Here is an 18,482-nt window from a genome sequence, read left to right as displayed (position 1 = left end):
CATGCTTACACCCTCACACCATTTAGAAGATTTGAAGTATTTTTTAACCATATTGACCTTTGTCTTATCAGTCAGATATGTCTGACAACATTTAGTTATCCGTAGAGTTTTGAAAAATCAAAAAGTCAATCTATCTTTTAGTCAGATAAAGTCTTTTATGTAACATCATGTAAATGCTCTGGTTGAGGATTCATTATTTGCAGACTCAGAATATCTGTCCCAACGTTTGTGCAAAGGTCCAAAATGTTTTCAAGTTCAACCTATAGAAACAGGCAGACAGTAACTTTCTCCAAAGTCCTTCATGTGCGTTCCGGGATAAGGAGTGTGTGTGTATGAAGACCCCTACGTTTGTGTGTGCTGTTTGAAACCATTGTAAAATTCTGAGGAAAGCTGCAGTAATCATCAACTTGAAACATGAATCACCTGCTCTTTTTAAGACTGCTTGAATGGACTGAGTAATACACACAGATGAAAGATACCTGGTTCAGCTTGTTAAATGTGAATACATGTTTTTGTAATACTCTATGAGAACAAACTTAGAGTTCAGGCCAAACAAAGACATTTGAGGATTTCATCTTGAGCTTCAAGAAACACAGCACGACATTTTAAACCACTGAACAAACAGTTTTTTTATCAGAAAGTAATCAAAAGCTTCTGTTCTGTCAGCTCTAATGTTGTCATATTTCAAGGTAGGACCAAAGAGGTGGGACAACCATTCTCCAGCCTTTTTAAAAACTGGTGTTAGAACTCTAAGAGGATGGTAAACACATAAATCCTGACATGGCTAAGCCGAGTGTGTAAAAACATCCAAACATGCAGCTGTCATAGATAAAAACACTCACTGTAAGAAACCGACCAAAGAGACCTCTACTTGAAGTCTTTAATGAGCAAACAAGGGAATCATTTGGTTTGAGCTGATCGACTCATGGACTCAAGTTTCACATTAATGGCTGGAGCTCAGACGGATACTAAGCTTAAAGCCAACAGACGGCCTTTTGTTGCTGCAAAGACATGACGTGCCATTAGCCAGAGTTTGTACTTCAGTTTGCTGACTCATAAGCTGCCCGAGAACAAACCCGCATTCCCCCAAATCTCTTTACGATTAAGGCCACACACACTTGTGTTTAATGTTGGAGAGAAGTGGAAGTCTGCAACAATGAAATTATTACTGAACTCCTTCTGCTGCTACGTCCAATCACATGATGCAAAATCAAACTTTATGTTTATATTGTGTTTGCAGAGTCCTGTAAAAGTCAGCCTCCTCTGCAGAGAGCGAGGCTCCTCCCTGTTTGTTCTTGCTGTGAAGGTGTCCTTTATCAGGAAAGACACCGCCTCAGGGCGAGCGAGGTGAGAAGACAGTCAGGGTGTGTGGCTGTTGTGACAGGAGCATTGCTTATAAACTGTGAGATCATTCTTTATAGACTACAGTGATGGTATGTCAACTATCCAAGAGTTATTACTCGCAGTGAACACAAGCAGACACAAGCTTGGCTCTATTTCTTTCATGGTGAGCTCATGAATGTACAGAAGAATTCAGATCCAGCTGTATTGTTTCCATGTGCTGACAACGAGGGGGAGACGGAGGAGGACAAGGAGGAAGGGGGAGGGTTGGGAGCACAAGAGCTTCTTCTGTATCCTCTGGGAATGCTGTCTGAAGGCTGAGGAGGAAGTGTGTATGATCTGTGTGTGTTTCTGTGTGTGTGTGTGCTGAAAGTGGTGAAAAAGGAGTGAAGGAACCTCAGTGAGTGTACAGTCAGTAATTATCTCTGTGAGCTTTTACTCAGCACCATGAACACCCAGAGAAAGAGGAACAGAGCTGGACGGCGTCATTTTGAAAATGAGGCTGAAACAACTGCCGTGAGTCATATCTGAGTCATTCATAACATCTCAGCTCACAGATCCACTGCTGCTCTCTGGACGCTTAGCTATCACTTTATCTCCAGCTCAGTTGCTGAACTCTGGCTCAAAAGCTTGTCTGAGTTATCTTTGTTGGTACAGAACAACATTTCCTAACTTAAGTCAAGACTCCGCCTCCATTTTTTACCGACTGTAATCATGATGTGATCAATATTTGGGTCATAACAACGCATCTGCACAGACTGATATTTTGATCAGGGTTCCCTCACCGTGCTCACCTTTAGAGGTCTTAAATTTAAGACACATCCGTTCATTACTCTTTTAAAGCTGCTGTTGGTAGGAATGGTGTGAAAAAAACATTACTTTTTTTCTGCTGGGTTTGGAGAAAAGGTCATAATACCCATCTGTACTCATCAGTAAGTGAAGTAATTTCAGACTATTGGGAAATCTCTGTGTTTTCCAATGCCTTTGTATCAAGCAATGTTATTATTCCCCTTGTTCACGTTGTGACGGACCAATCAAAGCTAATCTCCAATCCTCTGTCCTGATTGGTTAAGGGGCTGCCCCTACTATGTCCTCCAATTGGTTATGAGTCCGGTTGGGAGCAAGCAGCAACCTCCGGTCTCAAACTATGAAGCCCATGCGGAAGTGTTATAAACTGCAATACATCGAGAATTTGCTTGAGGCTGACTGCAGAAACACCAGAAACCACATAAACATGAATGGGAAAAAGACGATCTTTGCAGCATTAATAAACATGTTTACAGCCTGGTTCAGAAAACGGCTTGGCTCTACATCGCTAATTTCTCTATCGGCACACACTGTACAGGCGGTGAATTTTTATCTCACGCGACAGATCAGAAAATATTAAAATTACGAGTTTTTGCCCGAAAAAGGACATGACTGACGTGACTCCAGGTCGGGAACACGTAGCTGTTGGCTAGGAGGCTCACACTACGTCACACTCTGCCTGATTGAGTTCTGCATTTCCAATATGGCTGCTGCCGTCTATTGGCTTCAAAACAGCTCTCAGGAACAGATGGGTGACGTCACGGATACTACGTCCATATTTTATACAGTCTATGGTTGGGAGGGATAGTGTTGACATTCGAAGTCCCTCTCTCTGAACAGATGTTTACTCTGTGACTACCAACAGCAGCTTTAAGTGGATCCTGTTAAATCATAGACTGTATAAAATATGGACGTAGTATCCGTGACGTCACTCATCTGTTTCTGAAGCACTGTTTTGAGACCAATCGTCGGCCGCAGCCATATTGTTTCTGTTGAGCCAGTGAAGTGGACTTTAAGCCTCCTAGCCAACAGCTGCAGTGTCCCCACAGGCAGCTGTGCCTCTCATTGGATGACTAGTAATCTCAATATCTTCGAAATTGTCGCGTTAGAAAAAAATTCACCCCCCTCACAGTGAGAGGACATGAGAAATGAGCTATCCAGACTACACTCGTCTTTTGTACCAGGCTGTAAACATGTTTATTTCTGCTGTAAAGATCGACTTTTTAAAATTGGTGTGTATGTGGTTTCCGGTACTTCCGGAGCCAGCCTCAAGTGGATCCTCGATGAACTGCAGCTCTTAACACTTCCGCATTGGACTCATATTTTTAGACCGGAGGTTGCTGCTTGCCTTAAACACATAACAAATACAGCATTCATCACAGCTCATTGTGTACGCATCCACAACTCATGAACAGAAGAGAGGAGATGACATTAATAACATGCAAGTTTAAGGAATTTGTCCTTAAGATGGTTGGCCGGGGCTCAGGATGATATTTATTTATCATGCCTCTCTTGTGTCCCTGTATGTTTGTTCTGCTGTCTAAAAACAGCAATAATGTGTCTGTTTAGGTCTTAAAAGGTCTCACAATTCCTTACATTTGATCTTAAACCATGTTCGCAACCCTGGTTGATACTTTGATCAACTATTCAATCTTATCGTAATATCATAATCGTATTGTTGGTCAATACACAAGACACTGAACTCCAGATTGCTCCTGGAGGAAAAGCTATCTGTGTGTGAATGTTCATGAATGGGATAAGTCAATATTGATGGATAATCTATCCTCTATCCCTCTCTCCAACGTGGTCTTAGCATATGTGTGTCTAACATGAGTCTGGTCCTGCTGGAGGTTTCTGCCTGTTAAAGGAAGTTTGTCCTTGCCACTGTAACTTGTTAAATGATGCAAAGTGCGCTGCTCATGGTGGATAAGATGAGATCAGACTGAGTCCTGTCTGTAAGATGGGACTGGATCTTATCCTGTCTTGATGTTGGGTCTTTGTTAATAATAGAACATAGAGTACAGTCTAGACCTGCTCTGTTTGGAAAGAGTCTGAGGATAACATTGGAGAGAGGGATAGAGGGAGATGAAGAGAGAGAGAGATGATAGTGGTGAGACGGGTAGTAGTAGTTGTAGGAACCTACGAGATAATGGAGCTCAGAGACTCCAGAAAGGTCTATGGTGAGTAACTTTAATGGGACAGGGAGAGTTAAAGTAAGTGAGAGGCAGAGAGAGGGATAGACAGGATCCCAGTGTGTGAGTTTTCCCGGCAGTCTAAGCCTATAGCAGCATAACTAAGAACTGGTCAAAGCCTGATCCAGCTCTAACTATAAGCTTCATCAAAAAGGAAAGTTTGAAGAGCCTCCTACTCTTAAAAGTAGAGAGGGTGTCTGCCTAACAAAAGAGAAAGAAAGCACAAGTGTCAGTTGCCGAAGAAAGGTCATTTTTGTTATTTTCATTCAGGAATAGACTGAGTTTAATGTGACGCTCTGTTTTGACTCTTTCACATGTTTTCTTTTTTACAGCTGGAGGAGAGAGGTGGAGTCACGAGGTGCCATCATGCCTCAACAGAAGGACATCGTGAAGATCGCCATCCAGATGCCGGGGGCTTACCCTCAGCTTATACAACTGGACCAGGTAATACACACATACACACGCACACATAAAAGACACACACACACACACACATACACACACATACACACACACACACACACACACACACACACACACACACACACACACACAGTCCCAAATATTTGTCTTATTTATTCATTAATGCATTGAAACCCTTAAAGCTTAAAGGTGACATATCACACTTTTTTCATCAATATATATTGGTCTAAGAGGTCCCCAAAACATGTCTTTAAAGTTTATGCTCAAAAAAACACTTTGAAATCAGATTTTGGCATGCCTGAAAAACCCTCTTCTTCAGTCCTCCTCAGAACACTCTGTTTTCCCTCTGACTACGCCCCCTCAGGAAGTGAATGTGCCTCGGCTCTCCAGCACGTTGATCTAATGTTTACATGTTGGCTGAATATACACGGCTGCTCAGAGATCACGTTACTTCAACCCTCTGAATCTGATCCAGAATCTGATCCTGACGGAGAGGCGCCTGCAGCAGGACCTTTCTGAAGGATTGGTCACAGATTTAGTGTTTCTTGTTGTTTTATTTATCAGTATGTAGACGTGTGTCTTGGTACACAGCTACGAACATGTAGCTATGTGGCTATGCTAACTAGCGCTAGCACTTATCCATGATAAATAAAAATCATCCACTAGATCTTCAAATCTGCAGACGTGGGGAGTAAAACCGACCTCTGCCAGAAAGGCAGCGGGACCTTTCTGAAGGATTGGTAACAGATTCTGTGTTTCTTGTTGTTTTATTTGTCAGTATGTAGACGTGTGTCTTGGTACACAGCTACGAACATGTAGCTATGTGGCTATGCTAACTAGCGCTAGCACTTATCCATGATAAATAAAAATCATCCACTAGATCTTCAAATCTGCAGACGTGGGGAGTAAAACCGACCTTTGTGTTTATTAAGACAGCCTACAACTAGCATGCCTCCCTCCTAAGCTCCTTGTTAGCACACATTTGTGCAGGTAATGAAAAACGGAGGAGGGATTCAGTATTATTTTATACAGTCTATGGGCTGAACAAGCTCCGAGCTCTGACTCCGTGACAGACCGGATATTGTTGTTACGTAACAAAAACACGTAAGTCTGAAACGGCTCGTTTCACACACATTTACAGAAAGGTGGAGAAATCAGAACAGGGGCAGAATGGTTTTTTTTTATTCTCGGGGGGTTTGTAGACATGCCAGGGAAACATATTTCAGGTAGAGAACCATTAAAAAGTCCATTTTGCATGATATGTCACCTTTAACACTTCCAGTTCAGACATCTGCACCGTCACAGTGAGGACAGTTTGTGAAGATGCTTTGCCAAATATACCCGTGAAATATTTTCTTTCTTTATGAAACCTGTATGTAACCAGGAAACACTGTGTTAAGATTAAAAATCAAGCCTTTTTTTCTTTTAGTGAAAATGCAGAAACAGAGATGCCACTGCTTTTTTTTCACCTCTAGACCACATTGGACCAGGTCCTGATCCAAAACTACAATACCTAGACCCCTCAGATCTGGACTAAATGACCTTGAAAAGGCTGTAGACTTTTAAAAAAGCAGTTTCATATTTGTAAAGTCTTCATTCTGTTTGTAAAGATACATTAAAGGGGCATTTCACTGTTTTATCAGTCTTTGGATCCAGTGTAGTATAGACTGAAAAAAGTCCATTCCTCATTGATGAACAGTGTACAGTATTTTTAACTCCATTTGATGATGAAGATGAATCAGGATGAATTGGGTCATCTGTCACTCTGAGTGTCCTCTCATGGGTCCGTCAGCTCTCAGTCTTTGCTGCTGATATGTTTATTGTCTCGTCACTGAGACACCCTGGGAAACAGTTGTCCTGGGCTGAGCCTCCTCAGGCAGCACTTCCTCTCAGGCTGCTATAGTTGCTGATCTTGGTAAACCCAGAGACCACAGCGGTCACCCAAACCCTAACCTTGAGGGGAGTTGTGCAGTTTGGGAACTCCCTGAGGCTGGTCGGACTAAATGCTGACAAAACAAAAAATAAAAGGGCACACACAGCACACAACTCAGAGTTTAACTACTCCACAACACATCACCTGTCTGTACCTGAGAGACCAAACTCTGGGGACAGAAGGCACTTTGAATCAATCAAATCAAAATCATGATTTAGGCTTCATGAACCTCTTCTTTGTACACACTGACGGGCAGACTCACAGGCTGGGTGATATATTTAAACATCAAACATTGAACACTGAAACTCATTTCACCACTGAACTAGCTTCCTGCAGAGTGACTGATTTAAGATCTGCATACATACCCAGAATCCGAAGAAAGTGACTTGATTCAAAGAATGCCTTGTTATAGTCATGATAAAGACCTTTAATGTGAAAGATTATTCAGCTAGGTTTCTCAGATTGATAAAAAAAGAAGACAAAATGTATCTGTGGTTAAAAGAAGATGAAGTGTGATAAAGGTTCTCAAAGATTGGTTTAAGTTTTGATTTGTTCATCTTTATTTTAAGTCTTTTTTCGAAGTTTTTGTGTATTTTTAGTTTTAGTTTCTAGGTTTAGTTTGTATATTTAATTTAAAAAAAATTGAATTATGTTTTGGGGCATTTTACCTTTTTTGGATAGGACAACTGTAGAGAGACAGGACATGTGGGGAGTACAGAGAGGGGGAAAATGGTTGAGTTCGGGAGTCGAACTTGAGACCGCTTCTACGAGGACTATAGCCTCTCTATAGCCTCTGTACATGGGGTGCGTGCTTAGACTGCTAGGCCAGCCATGCCACAAGTTTGTATTTTTTAATTCGTTAGTTGTTGTTTAGTTTATTTGTTTCAGTTTCCTCGTTGGATTCTTGTCAGGAGCGATCCAAACAATTCAGAAAAAGTTCTTCTGTAATGAAAAGTTCAAGAATGTATTTCAGTCAGGAGAGACACAGTTTGAAGATTAAATGTTATTTATTACAACTTAATGAATAATGAAACTTGACAGAAATCTTTGGCGTAAGGACTCTATGGGGATAATTTTGTGAGTGTAGGATGTGTGAATTTGGCAGCAGAAGAAATCCCCCCTAGAGTCCAGACACTGGTGGTGGTGGTTGATGAATTCTAGGAATTGAAGACTTTGCAGAGACCAGGTGGAGATGGGGAGGTGGAGGGGTGCGCACCATCAATGCAAGAAGGAACTAGCTGGAGAGAGAGAGACACATTTAAAAAGACAGCAGAAAGTTGATAGGCTGACGATAAGAGCGTGCCACTGAGCTATTGGATGACAGCCGCCGCTGATTAACCAATGACAGCTCTGGAGCATGCAGCTGGAAGCGGGTGAGCTATTGAACGAGGGAGAGGAGAGTTAAACAACTGCTGTGATTGCTTTTATAGTCTTCCTGTCTGAACTTTCACTAGAGCTACATTTAAATTGAAATAATAGATGATCAACAACGACCATCCACAAAAGATGAAGCATGGATATTTTTGGTCAGTGTTTATGAACTAAGTTTTTTTATTTCTCTTAGTTTATGATTGAACAGTTCCAGTCGTTGCCTCTTTGTGAAGCCTTGTTTGTATTTATATTTCAGTTCACACCTCTGGTTGAATATTTGTCGTGTTTGCTTACAGAAGTTGACCATCCTCACTTCCCCACCATGATGATGTGATAACAGCTTATATTCAAAGTGCCTCACAAACGTTAGTGAAGTCATCGACTGGTAGTTACACCAACGGGTCGTCTGTCACTTCTGTTTACACGAAGCTCACTACTGCTTTTCATACACACACGAAGCCCCAGAGTGCTCACTGACAAATAGTTTAATACTTTATCTGGATGAAGGAAGAAAAATGTAAAAAGTAAACAGGATGTTTTCAAACTCCATTGTGTTAATTTTGTTTGTGTTAAAACTGAGGTTTATAGAGAGACACTTTAAATGCTGAACTGACAACATGGCCTGACCCTTTCAAAGTTAAGTAAAGGGAGCATACGCAGCTTTTAAAACTAAAATAATTATGGTTTATGAGAGACAGTAAACAATAAGTCATCATCAGTGTCTGGCAGTAGATTATAATATGATACTGTTTAAAACCCCTGTGAGGAGTATTTACCTGATTACGAAACAGACTGGAATCAATCCTAATGCGTCTTTATGAGTAACAAAAGACACAAGACAAAAAGAGAGGACTGATTACTTCTATGTCCTATGTTTTAATGCCTGAAACTGCTAACACAGGGTCAGGTGAGGCCAAGTGGCAACCTCCGGTCTCAAACTATGAAGCCCATGCGGAAGTATAATAAACTGCAATTCATCGAGAATCTGCTTGAGGCTGACTGCAGAAACACCGGAAACCACATAGACATGAATGGGAAAAAGACGATCTTTGCAGCATTAATAAACATGTTTACAGCCTGGTTCAAAAAACGGCTTGGCTACACTAGCTAATCTCTCTATCGGCACACACTGTACGGGGGGGGGGGGAGATTTTTTTTGTAACACGATGGTTCAGAAGATATTAAGATTACAAGTTTTTGCCCAAATAAGGACATGACTGACTTGACTCCCGGTCGGGAACACATAGCTGTTGGCTAGGAGGCTCACACTACGTCCCTTTACGTCACTCTCTGCCTGATTGAGTTCAGCATTTCCAATATGGCTGCCACCGTCGATTTGCTTCAAAACAGCTCTCAGGAACAGATGGGTGACGTCACGGATACTACGCCCATATTTTATACAGTCTATGGTTGAGGTGAGGCAATTAACAAAAGAAACATACTTATTCCACTTAATGCACAATTAGGGATGGGAACCAAATTCGGTACTTTTATAGGTACCGACCAAATTCTGTTGGTACTACCGAGTACCGATTTCAGTAATATCAAACGGTACCATGTTTCGGTACCTAAACGCATCCTTGTGACTAAATTTAGAATTTTGAGATTTTATTATTAAACAAACATTTATTCCCACATAAACACACAAAAGTACAGAAAACTGGTACAGTTGAGTACCGATACCGATTCCCAGGTACTGGACATTGGTACCGTATTGGTTCAAATGTGAAAGGTACCCATCCCTATGCACAACAGATATTCACAATGAATCATGCACTTCACTGTTAAAACACAACAGGGTGAGATTTTTTGCCTTGAAACATTTCCTGGAGAGTTCAGGAAAGTATAAGTAAAGAGATAAGAAGTCCTGCTTTGTCCAAAGACGGTAACACACAGTCAAAAGGTTCCTCACAGGAGCTTCAACATGGAGTAACAGTGAAAAGCATACCTGTCATGGTGGCAGATGACAATGATGTTTTTACCTTTCACAAACGACTTCTTCCCTGTATTTTACAGGTGAGGGATACTAATTTCATTCCCTAATCTGATCCTGTACTTTACTTTTAGTTCCTCAACACTAGATGCCTAAACAAAATGCAGAGATGTAGTTTAAACTGTACACCAGAGCAGCGTTTTTAATGTCAGTCACGTGTTGTTTATCACTGTGTATGTTAAAAACAGTGTAGTTAAATAAAACAGATAAAAGCAGCAGGGGAGCTCAGATAAAAACAAGGGAGATGCCCCCTGAAAGAGAGAGGTTTTGAGTTCCTTTTTGTAGGAATAGGCCCGATCTCCCATAGTGTGGAGTCTGGTTCAAGGGCAGTGGAGGAGGTTGGTGTTGGTGGAGCGGAGCAGAGTTTTAGACTGAAACTTTAACAAACAAAGTTTTGCACAATTTTTGAATCTCTGATTGAATCCCATAACCAGTACTTTCATGACTTTATGTTGAAACAATCCTGAGCAGTCAGGATAATAAAAGGATAATCGACAACCTTGGTTCCCTAACTTGTGGGTCAGGACCCAAAAGCGGATCGCAAAGCCATTATGAGTGGGTCGGGATGATTGCCTGACTTTTAAAAGTTCTCTTAAAAGTCTTATTTTGAAGGACATGTTTATTATTCACACTCCACAGTAATGCACCTTAACACCAGTCATCACTCACCATTAAACAGTAAGTTTCAGATATTTGGGTCAGGATAGTCATGAAGGAGGTGGTGGTGAGTCCACAGGCTACACCAGTGGAGAAACACTGGTCTATAATGATGTCTCTCCTCCTGTTTGTTGCCTCTTCTACCTACCACTGACCCAAACAGCTGATCTGATACTGTTATCTGTTCATTACTCAAGACACATTATTACTGGAAAGCTTTTTTTATGTGATTTTATTTAACATCAACTCTGATTTTATAAGTCTATATGTTTTTATTTTATTGTATTTTATTTTATTTCATTTCATTTCATTTTATTTTATTTTATTTTATTTATTTTTATTTTTGCATTGCTTCATTTTGCTTTGCATTTCTTCTTGTTTTTATTGCTCACTGTGAAGCACTTTGTTGCCTTTATTTAAAAGTGATATATAGATAAAAGTATTATTATTATTATCTGATAACGTGATCTGCAGTCGTAGGTATACAGGGCTGTTGTGCAGGTTGAGACTATGAGTGCTAATAGTAAATATAGTAATAGTAAACGCTGTCAGACATCAAAGTGAAGTGGTGAAGGAACCCTGAATGAAGCGTACACCTAAATGGATTTTTCAAAGGCTTGACTCCCTTCACTGGTTAAACTTTGTGGTTCTTGTGACCCTGACTGCATGTAGACTGGGTAGCGGTCATCTTCAAACAGAAGATAATCTACTGTTTGTAGTAAACACACCATTGATAAGTATCTCATGCAGCCCCCTCTTCAAAACTCTCAACTGTCCCTTTAATTCAGAGGTGAGCGTCCAGAGTTTTAGTTTTGATCTCAGCCAATCCTGGCCCAGCAGTCTCCCTTAAACACATCTGATTGGTCGACCTTATTGGCTGCCACTAATAACAGAGCAGCCTCTGGGTCTACCACAGAACCCAGAGACATTTTGATTGGTGGACCGCGGGGCTGACCACTAATGAGCAGCGTGGCTGAGAGTCAGACATGGAAGTAGTCTGGCTTTTATTTACGTACAAAGAGGGAACTGGGCACTAAGGGTGACATTGTTCACAAAGTGTTAGGGAGCTCTACGATTTCCTCCTCTCAGCCTGAACGAGGTTTGCAGCCAGACAGAATAGCTGTGGTGCCATAATCCCATAACAGCCCGTCATTACTGGAGCTTGTGTCCAGCTCTGTGACTGAGAAAGTACTCTGACTGGAGAGTCTGCTAAGTCCTGTTTTTATGACCCACATGTATGCAGCAGGTGTGTGTTCAGTGACTAATATGAAGCTGTTTTGTGTCTGTGCAGAAAAAGCCTCTGTCTGCTGTGATAAAGGAGGTGTGTGATGGGTGAGTTCATGATGATGGATCCTTCTGTCTGTGTGGTTATCTTTGTCATCATTCAGCTGTGTGCATTATGAACCTAACCCAAACCTAAACCTGAACCTGAACCTAAACCTGAACCTTGTGTGCATCCACAGCTGGAATCTCCCAGGTCATGACAACTATGCTCTGCAGTATGCCGATGGAGTCCAGACGTACATCACTGAATCTGTGAGTGACATATTTGCACAAATCAATGCAAATGCAAATAAATATCTCCAGCAGGTAAGCAGTCTGGTAAACGTTGGTGCACATCTTGAAGAGGTTGAGCAGCAGACGTGAGTCAGCCCTGTGTGCTTTAGTGCTTAAAACGAGAGTGCTGTAAATCTGAGAAGTTACAGCCTGGCATGAATCACCACTTTGTGATCTCTGTTTTATTTCTGGAGACCAAAAGTACATGAGGTGACTTGACTGAAGATGAAGCCCATGTCATGCTGTCATTAATGATACTGAAGTGTAGGAGTGACTGAAAAAACAAAGGGTAGGATGCGAGAAAGAAGAAGAGAGAAGCAGCTGGAACTCCACTCAGTTCCTTGGTGTCAGGTGACCTTTATAAAGGTTGCCACTGACAGCCCTCCCCCCCTTTTCAGCTGAAGTCAGGGCTGCAGAAGACATTACATTTACATTAGACGGGGGAACATATCAGAAAGAGAGATATTCTTTATTTATTTTGATAAACAGGCAGAAAGTGAAAGGTATGCTGCTTGATCATTTTAGGGCTCCATGTTGGCTCAAAGATGCTCACTAAATGAGTTTATGATGAAACACAAATGTTTCCGTTTAGGAGTCAGGAGCAGCTCTACATGAGTCTGAGAAGTGCCTGGCTTTATTACAGGCTGAGTCTTTTCTTCTGTCAGCAGTCGTCTGATTTCAGAAAATCCAGAGAGACTTTATTCAGATTAAAGGGTGTGATGCAGCAACCTTTTCTTTCCTACAGAGTCAAACTGTATGGTTTGGTACCAGCACAGTCTTATTCCTGTCAGACTGTAATGTCTTTATCAGCACCTATACATACTAGTTTTTAAATAAATACTGAGCCTTGTAGACGTACACGAGAAACATGCACAGACATTTGCACTCAGTCTGTTTCGCCCCTTTCCTTTGTTTTGATCATGAATCTGTTGTATAAAACAGTTTTAATGTTTTACAGTCAAATTTAAAAGTCTAACAAGATTTGGGGGTGCTGGTGGCCTAGTGATCTAAGTGCCCCAGGTACAGAGGCTACAGTTGTCGTTGCAGGGGTCACCGGTTCGATTCCCGGCCGGTCAACAATCTCCTGCATGTCTTCCCCCACTCTCTACTCCCCACTCTCTTCAGCTGTCCTATAAAATAAAGGCAAAAAGGCCAACAAATCTAACTTAAAACAAATAATAATAATTCAAAGTCAAACATTTTCTCAGCCAGAAGCTAGAAATACATTCTCATCCGTGTCGTCCCTGTGAGACAAAAAGTAACAAAGTCAGGCTGGAGTTGAGGTCGATCTGAGGAAGGCTAACCTCGTCACAATAATGACACCAAATATATTCAGTGGAGTCCAGGGTCCAATAGAGTCCAGGATCCAATAGAGTCCAGGGTCAGCTTCTTGTTTCAGAAAAAGTTTCTCCCAGAGGAGGTTAAGGGCTCAACATCTTTCTGCAATTTGCTCAAAAATCTATTCAGGTCTTTTTTATTAGTTAATGAGTCGTATCTTCTCCTGCTGAAGATATGTGAGAATAAGAGTCCAGTGTTCGTGTGTTGGTTACAGAGCTTTCTATATATGTGTAGTAAACGTCTGTTGACTATTTATACTATTTAGAAACATACAGTTTGTTTGCATGCATGCGGCGAACTGACTTCCTCTTCATCGTGGTCCATCACTGTACATGTCAATTTAAATACTTTTTCTTTTCTGTCACGTCTGTGTGTGTGTGTGTGGTGTGTGTGTGTGGTGTGTGTGGTGTGTGTGGTGTGTGTGTGCCTGTATGCGTGTGCGTGCGTGTGTGTGTTTGTTTGCTTGTTTTAGAATCGTCTGGACATCAAGAACGGCTGCATTCTGCGTCTGACCAAGGCACCGGTGAGTCTGCATCGCCCGGGCTCTCTGCCACGATGGTTCTTCACCTCATTCTCTTCACATTCCTCCATTCCTCTGGACACTTCGCTCTTTGATTTTCTGTCTGTTAAACACAGAATCAGCTGCGTGCACGGACGAGAAACTCATTCAACACATTTCTTATAAACGTTGCAAGAGCTGCATTTCAAAGAAGAGAAACAATGTGATATGAACACATATAAAGGGAGAAATTGACAACTTTGTGTTGTGTTTCTTTGTGTGTGTGTGTGTGTGTGTGTGTGTTGTTGTTGTTGCTGGTGAGCACAGGGTCGGTGTGCAGAAGACCTGTTCAAAGGCATCCAGAGCTCGGATGCAGGTGTCCGATGTGATTCCCTGAAGGAGCTGGCCAGTGTGTCCACAGACGTCACATTCGCTCAAGAGTTCATCAGCCGGGACGGACACCTCTTATTGGTCAAGATAGTAGAGGACTCAAAGGAGTGAGTACTGCATGTGTGTGTGTGTGTGTGTGTGTGTGTGTGTGTGTGTGTGTGTGTGTGTGTGTGTGTGTGTGTGTGTGTGTGTGTGTGTGTGTGTGTGTGAGTGTGTTTTTCCTGGCTGCAGTGGAATGTTGTTCCTCAGACAGACATCCTCACACATGTAGCAGCAGATCCTGCAGAGCTGAATGTACAGAAAAAAGAAGCAGTCAGTTTATTCAGGGCCACAAATACTTGACCTAAAGTTGCAGAAACAAAAGTATTTCCTTCCCTGAATTCCTCTTCCAGTTTCATTTTTAGTAAATAAGTTCATGTATTTCAAGCTGCTCCCATGATCAGAAGTAACACCCACTGACTTCCAGGGAGCAGAGTGAACTGAGTCAGTGTTTGCACAGTGATGGAAATGTTATAGATTACAGAAGTGTAAATGATGACAGATAAAACTAGAAACTGAATCACTGAAAGGGTTCAACATTAAGATTACTTGATGAGGATTAGGGGTGTAACGATACACAAAAGTTTCGGTTCCTTTAGGAAGACGAATTTGAAACTTAAGTTTGTTTTACATTTTCAGTACAGTAAGAGGGAAAAATCAACACATAGAATATATATTTTCCTTTATTAGGACCTTAAATAACTTGTACTCACTGTCTAAAGTGCAGCATTGACAAGTCAGGCTTGATCCTCTTTCTTCTTTTTTTAAAATAAACTTTGAATAAAATATATTCCTAAAAAGTATTAATTTATTAATTAATGTATTAATTAATTGATTTATTGCTAATCGGTTGTGATTTATCCTTTTTTTTAAATGTCTTACTTTTTAATTTTTTTTTAATTCGAAATTGAAAAATAATAGATTAACAAATAGAATCATGCAGAACCCCCACCAAGCAGCAAATGTGAGCAGATTTTTTGTTTGTTATTGTAAAATATGATAAAAACAGTGTCAAGTGTGATGCAAACACTGGAGTTTAGGCAGGTCTTTAGCCTCCTAACAGCTACAGTGTTCCCTCCTGTCAGTCTAATCAGCTGAGGTCTAATTATGCAAAACTCCTAACTTTAATATTTTCATAACTTCTGAGTTATGAAAGATTCACCCCCTGTACAGTGTGTGCCGATAGAGAAGTTAGCTATACAGACCTAAGCCGTTTTTTTGCAACATGTTTAGTTTTGTTGTAAAGATTGTCTTCTTTGAATGGGTGTGTATGGGGTTTCTGTAGCCAGCCTCAAGGGGACACTTGAGAAACTGCAGTTTTTAACACTTTGGCGTTGGATTTATGTTGAAAGTTCGAAAGTTGCTGCTTCATAAACACATGCTGTAAACCTTCACTCATACATAAATGGATCCGTGTATGGGCACACAACTTTCACAAGAAAGTGGCAACCTCCATGCGGAATTGTTATTACTGCAGTTCATCGAGTGTCCACTTGAGGCTTGCTGCAGAAACACCGGAAACCACATACACACCCATTCAAAGAAGATGATCTTTACAGCAGAAATAAACATGTTTACAGCCTGGTTCAAAAAACGGTTTAGGTCTGAATGGCTCATTTCTCGATCGGCACACACTGTACGTGGGGTGACTTATTTTATAATGTAGCAGTTCAGAAGATATTAAAATTACGAGTTTTGCCCATTTAAGGGCATTCCTGACTTTATTGACAGGCGGGAACACTAGCTGTTGGCTAGGAGGCTCAAAGCGCGCCTCTTTACATCACACTAGCTCAACAGCAGTTGGTTGAGTTCAGCATTTCTAATATGTCTCCCGCCGACGATTGGCTTCAAAACAGCGCTTCAGAAACAGATGGATGACATCACGGATACTACATCCATCATTTATACAGTCTATGGTTAAAACACACAGGGTAAGTGAAATATACAGAAGCAGTTTCTCTGAATGTTGTTTATCGATGCCTGTGTTTGTCTGTGTGTTGTTTAGGAGTAATGTGATCATGACCCACACGCTGACAGGCTTCATGGAGCTGATGGATCATGGGATAGTCTCCTGGGAGAATCTCTCGACAGTCTTCATCAAGAAGGTGACGTACCTGCGGCTCACTGTAAGATTCTCACTGTTTCAGCTGCACCTCTAACTCTCCCGACCTTCTTCTCCTTTCCTCCCCTCTTTCCTTCTTTCACTTCTTGTAGATTGCTAGCTTCGTCAACGCCAAGCCAACCGATGCGTCGATACAGCAGGTGTCCTTGGACATCCTGGAGAGCATGGTCCTGAGCAGTCACAGCCTCTTCTTACAGGTCAAACAAGAAATCACCATGGAGAGGCTCATCGCTCACCTGCAGGTGTAAGTTCACAAAAGTGGCAAACGTACACTCACATCACAATCAAGCAAAAGCACTGAAGCACTGCAAACTGCAATGAGAGTTACTCTCTGAGGCGGATAGAGCAAGAAATAAAGTACTGATGGAAAAAATAAACAAGAGAGACTGACACCTCTGTAGAGAGAGAGAGAGAGTGTGTGTGTGTGTGGGTGGGTGTGTGTGTGTGTGTGTGGGGGGGGGGGGGTGATAAGTGTCAGCACTATTTCTCTAACAGGAAGTGAATAAACGTTTACACCGTTCATCACATCACTGCAAGATTTCAAAGTTTGATCTTGATGTGTTGTCTCACACCTCCTTATGTATCTGTGGAGGATATAAATTGTCTCTCTCTCTCTCTCTCTCTCTCTGTCTCTCTATGTCTCTGTCTCTCTCTCTCTCTCTGTCTCTCTCTCTCTCTCTCTCTCTCTCTCTCTCTCTCTCTCTCTCTCTATCTCTATCTCTATCTCTATCTCTCTCTCTCTCTCTCTCTCTCTCTCTCTCTCTCTCTCTCTCTCTCTCTCTGATCCCTCTCAGGACGAACCAGCAGATTCAGACCAAAGCCATGGCCCTGCTCATGGCTCTCCTGCAGACAGCTGGAGACTCAGACAGACAGGTGCTACTGTCGACTCTTACCTATTATTGAACACATTTTCATGAATTCTCCCTCCTTTCTCTCGTATCATTTCACACGTGTGCTGGGCTGCATGTTTGAGCGGCATGCAGCCCACCCATGAAGTCTTTGAGGAGAATTCCCTGATGTGTAGAAGCATGATGAACTACAACACAGAGTATTTGTGAGATGCAATAAGTTGCATCCTCCAAGCAGGGACCTAGTTTTCAAACAAAGGTTCAGAGTCCCACAGCCTACACACCTGCACAAAGTTTGACCCTTTTTAAAGTTTATTTTGAAAGAACAATCCTTTGTCGCCCTGTTTGATTATATCTAATGCCTTGTATCTTCACACAGCTTGTCTGAAGTCAGAACTGAATGACGGGCACAAACAGTCAAATCTTTGCACCCACACTTTATCTTGATTTTCTTTTTTTAGCCTACACAAAGTCATCTGAGCCAATGTGTGAACACAGCAGGTTATTGTCTGAGACATTCACCATGATCCGGTGGGCGTGGTGATGACGATGTTCAGTAATCTGTGTCATGTTTTCTTCTTCGTATTCATGCGGTCGTGATATAAACACTGAAACCGTCACTATTACACAACACTTCCACTCCTCCTGCACTCTCTATCGGGCTGCCTCCCCTTAACTACTCCAAACAAAGTATTTTAAGTTGTGACAGCACCTGTCGCACACCATTTCCTGCTGTGAGGTGCATGTGTGAAAGCAAGTTTCAGAATATATCAGCACCTGAACGTCCTAAAGATGCAGAGAGAATGTCATCTCAGTCCTTGCATGAAAGAGGCTGTACCAGTTCAGACGAGCAGGGCCCTTCTATACGTCTGTAGCTCCCAGACGGTGTTACCTGCAGCTCTGGATCAGTGTGTTCTCTGCATGCTTTAACTGAGCTGGGGTTTCTTATTTTCTGATGGGAGGCGTTAATGT

At 41.7% G+C, this 18,482-nt stretch overlaps 1 protein-coding gene across 2 annotated transcripts in view; it reads left to right on the top strand.

Moving 5' to 3' along the window:
• Nucleotides 1-18,482, top strand: part of elmo3 (engulfment and cell motility 3) — a 43,403-nt gene that overhangs the window by 5,595 nt on the left and 19,326 nt on the right. Inside the window, exons 1-9 of one of the 2 annotated variants that reach the window (XM_034686432.1) lie at nucleotides 1,329-1,347; nucleotides 4,673-4,784; nucleotides 12,009-12,049; nucleotides 12,181-12,253; nucleotides 14,085-14,135; nucleotides 14,439-14,608; nucleotides 16,546-16,645; nucleotides 16,755-16,906; nucleotides 17,457-17,535. In XM_034686432.1, the coding sequence (XP_034542323.1) occupies nucleotides 4,707-4,784; nucleotides 12,009-12,049; nucleotides 12,181-12,253; nucleotides 14,085-14,135; nucleotides 14,439-14,608; nucleotides 16,546-16,645; nucleotides 16,755-16,906; nucleotides 17,457-17,535 (744 nt within the window). In that variant the 5' untranslated portion in view covers nucleotides 1,329-1,347; nucleotides 4,673-4,706. Of the gene's footprint in view, nucleotides 1-1,328; nucleotides 1,348-4,672; nucleotides 4,785-12,008; nucleotides 12,050-12,180; nucleotides 12,254-14,084; nucleotides 14,136-14,438; nucleotides 14,609-16,545; nucleotides 16,646-16,754; nucleotides 16,907-17,456; nucleotides 17,536-18,482 lie in introns of those variants that run through there. The other variant, XM_034686431.1, reaches the window with a different exon arrangement.

This window comes from Notolabrus celidotus, chromosome 6 (assembly GCF_009762535.1).
Source record: "Notolabrus celidotus isolate fNotCel1 chromosome 6, fNotCel1.pri, whole genome shotgun sequence".
In the NCBI taxonomy this organism is placed as follows: domain Eukaryota; kingdom Metazoa; phylum Chordata; class Actinopteri; order Labriformes; family Labridae; genus Notolabrus; species Notolabrus celidotus.
The sequence above is the reverse complement of the archived record's forward strand: the minus strand, read 5'-3'. Positions and strand labels throughout refer to the sequence as shown.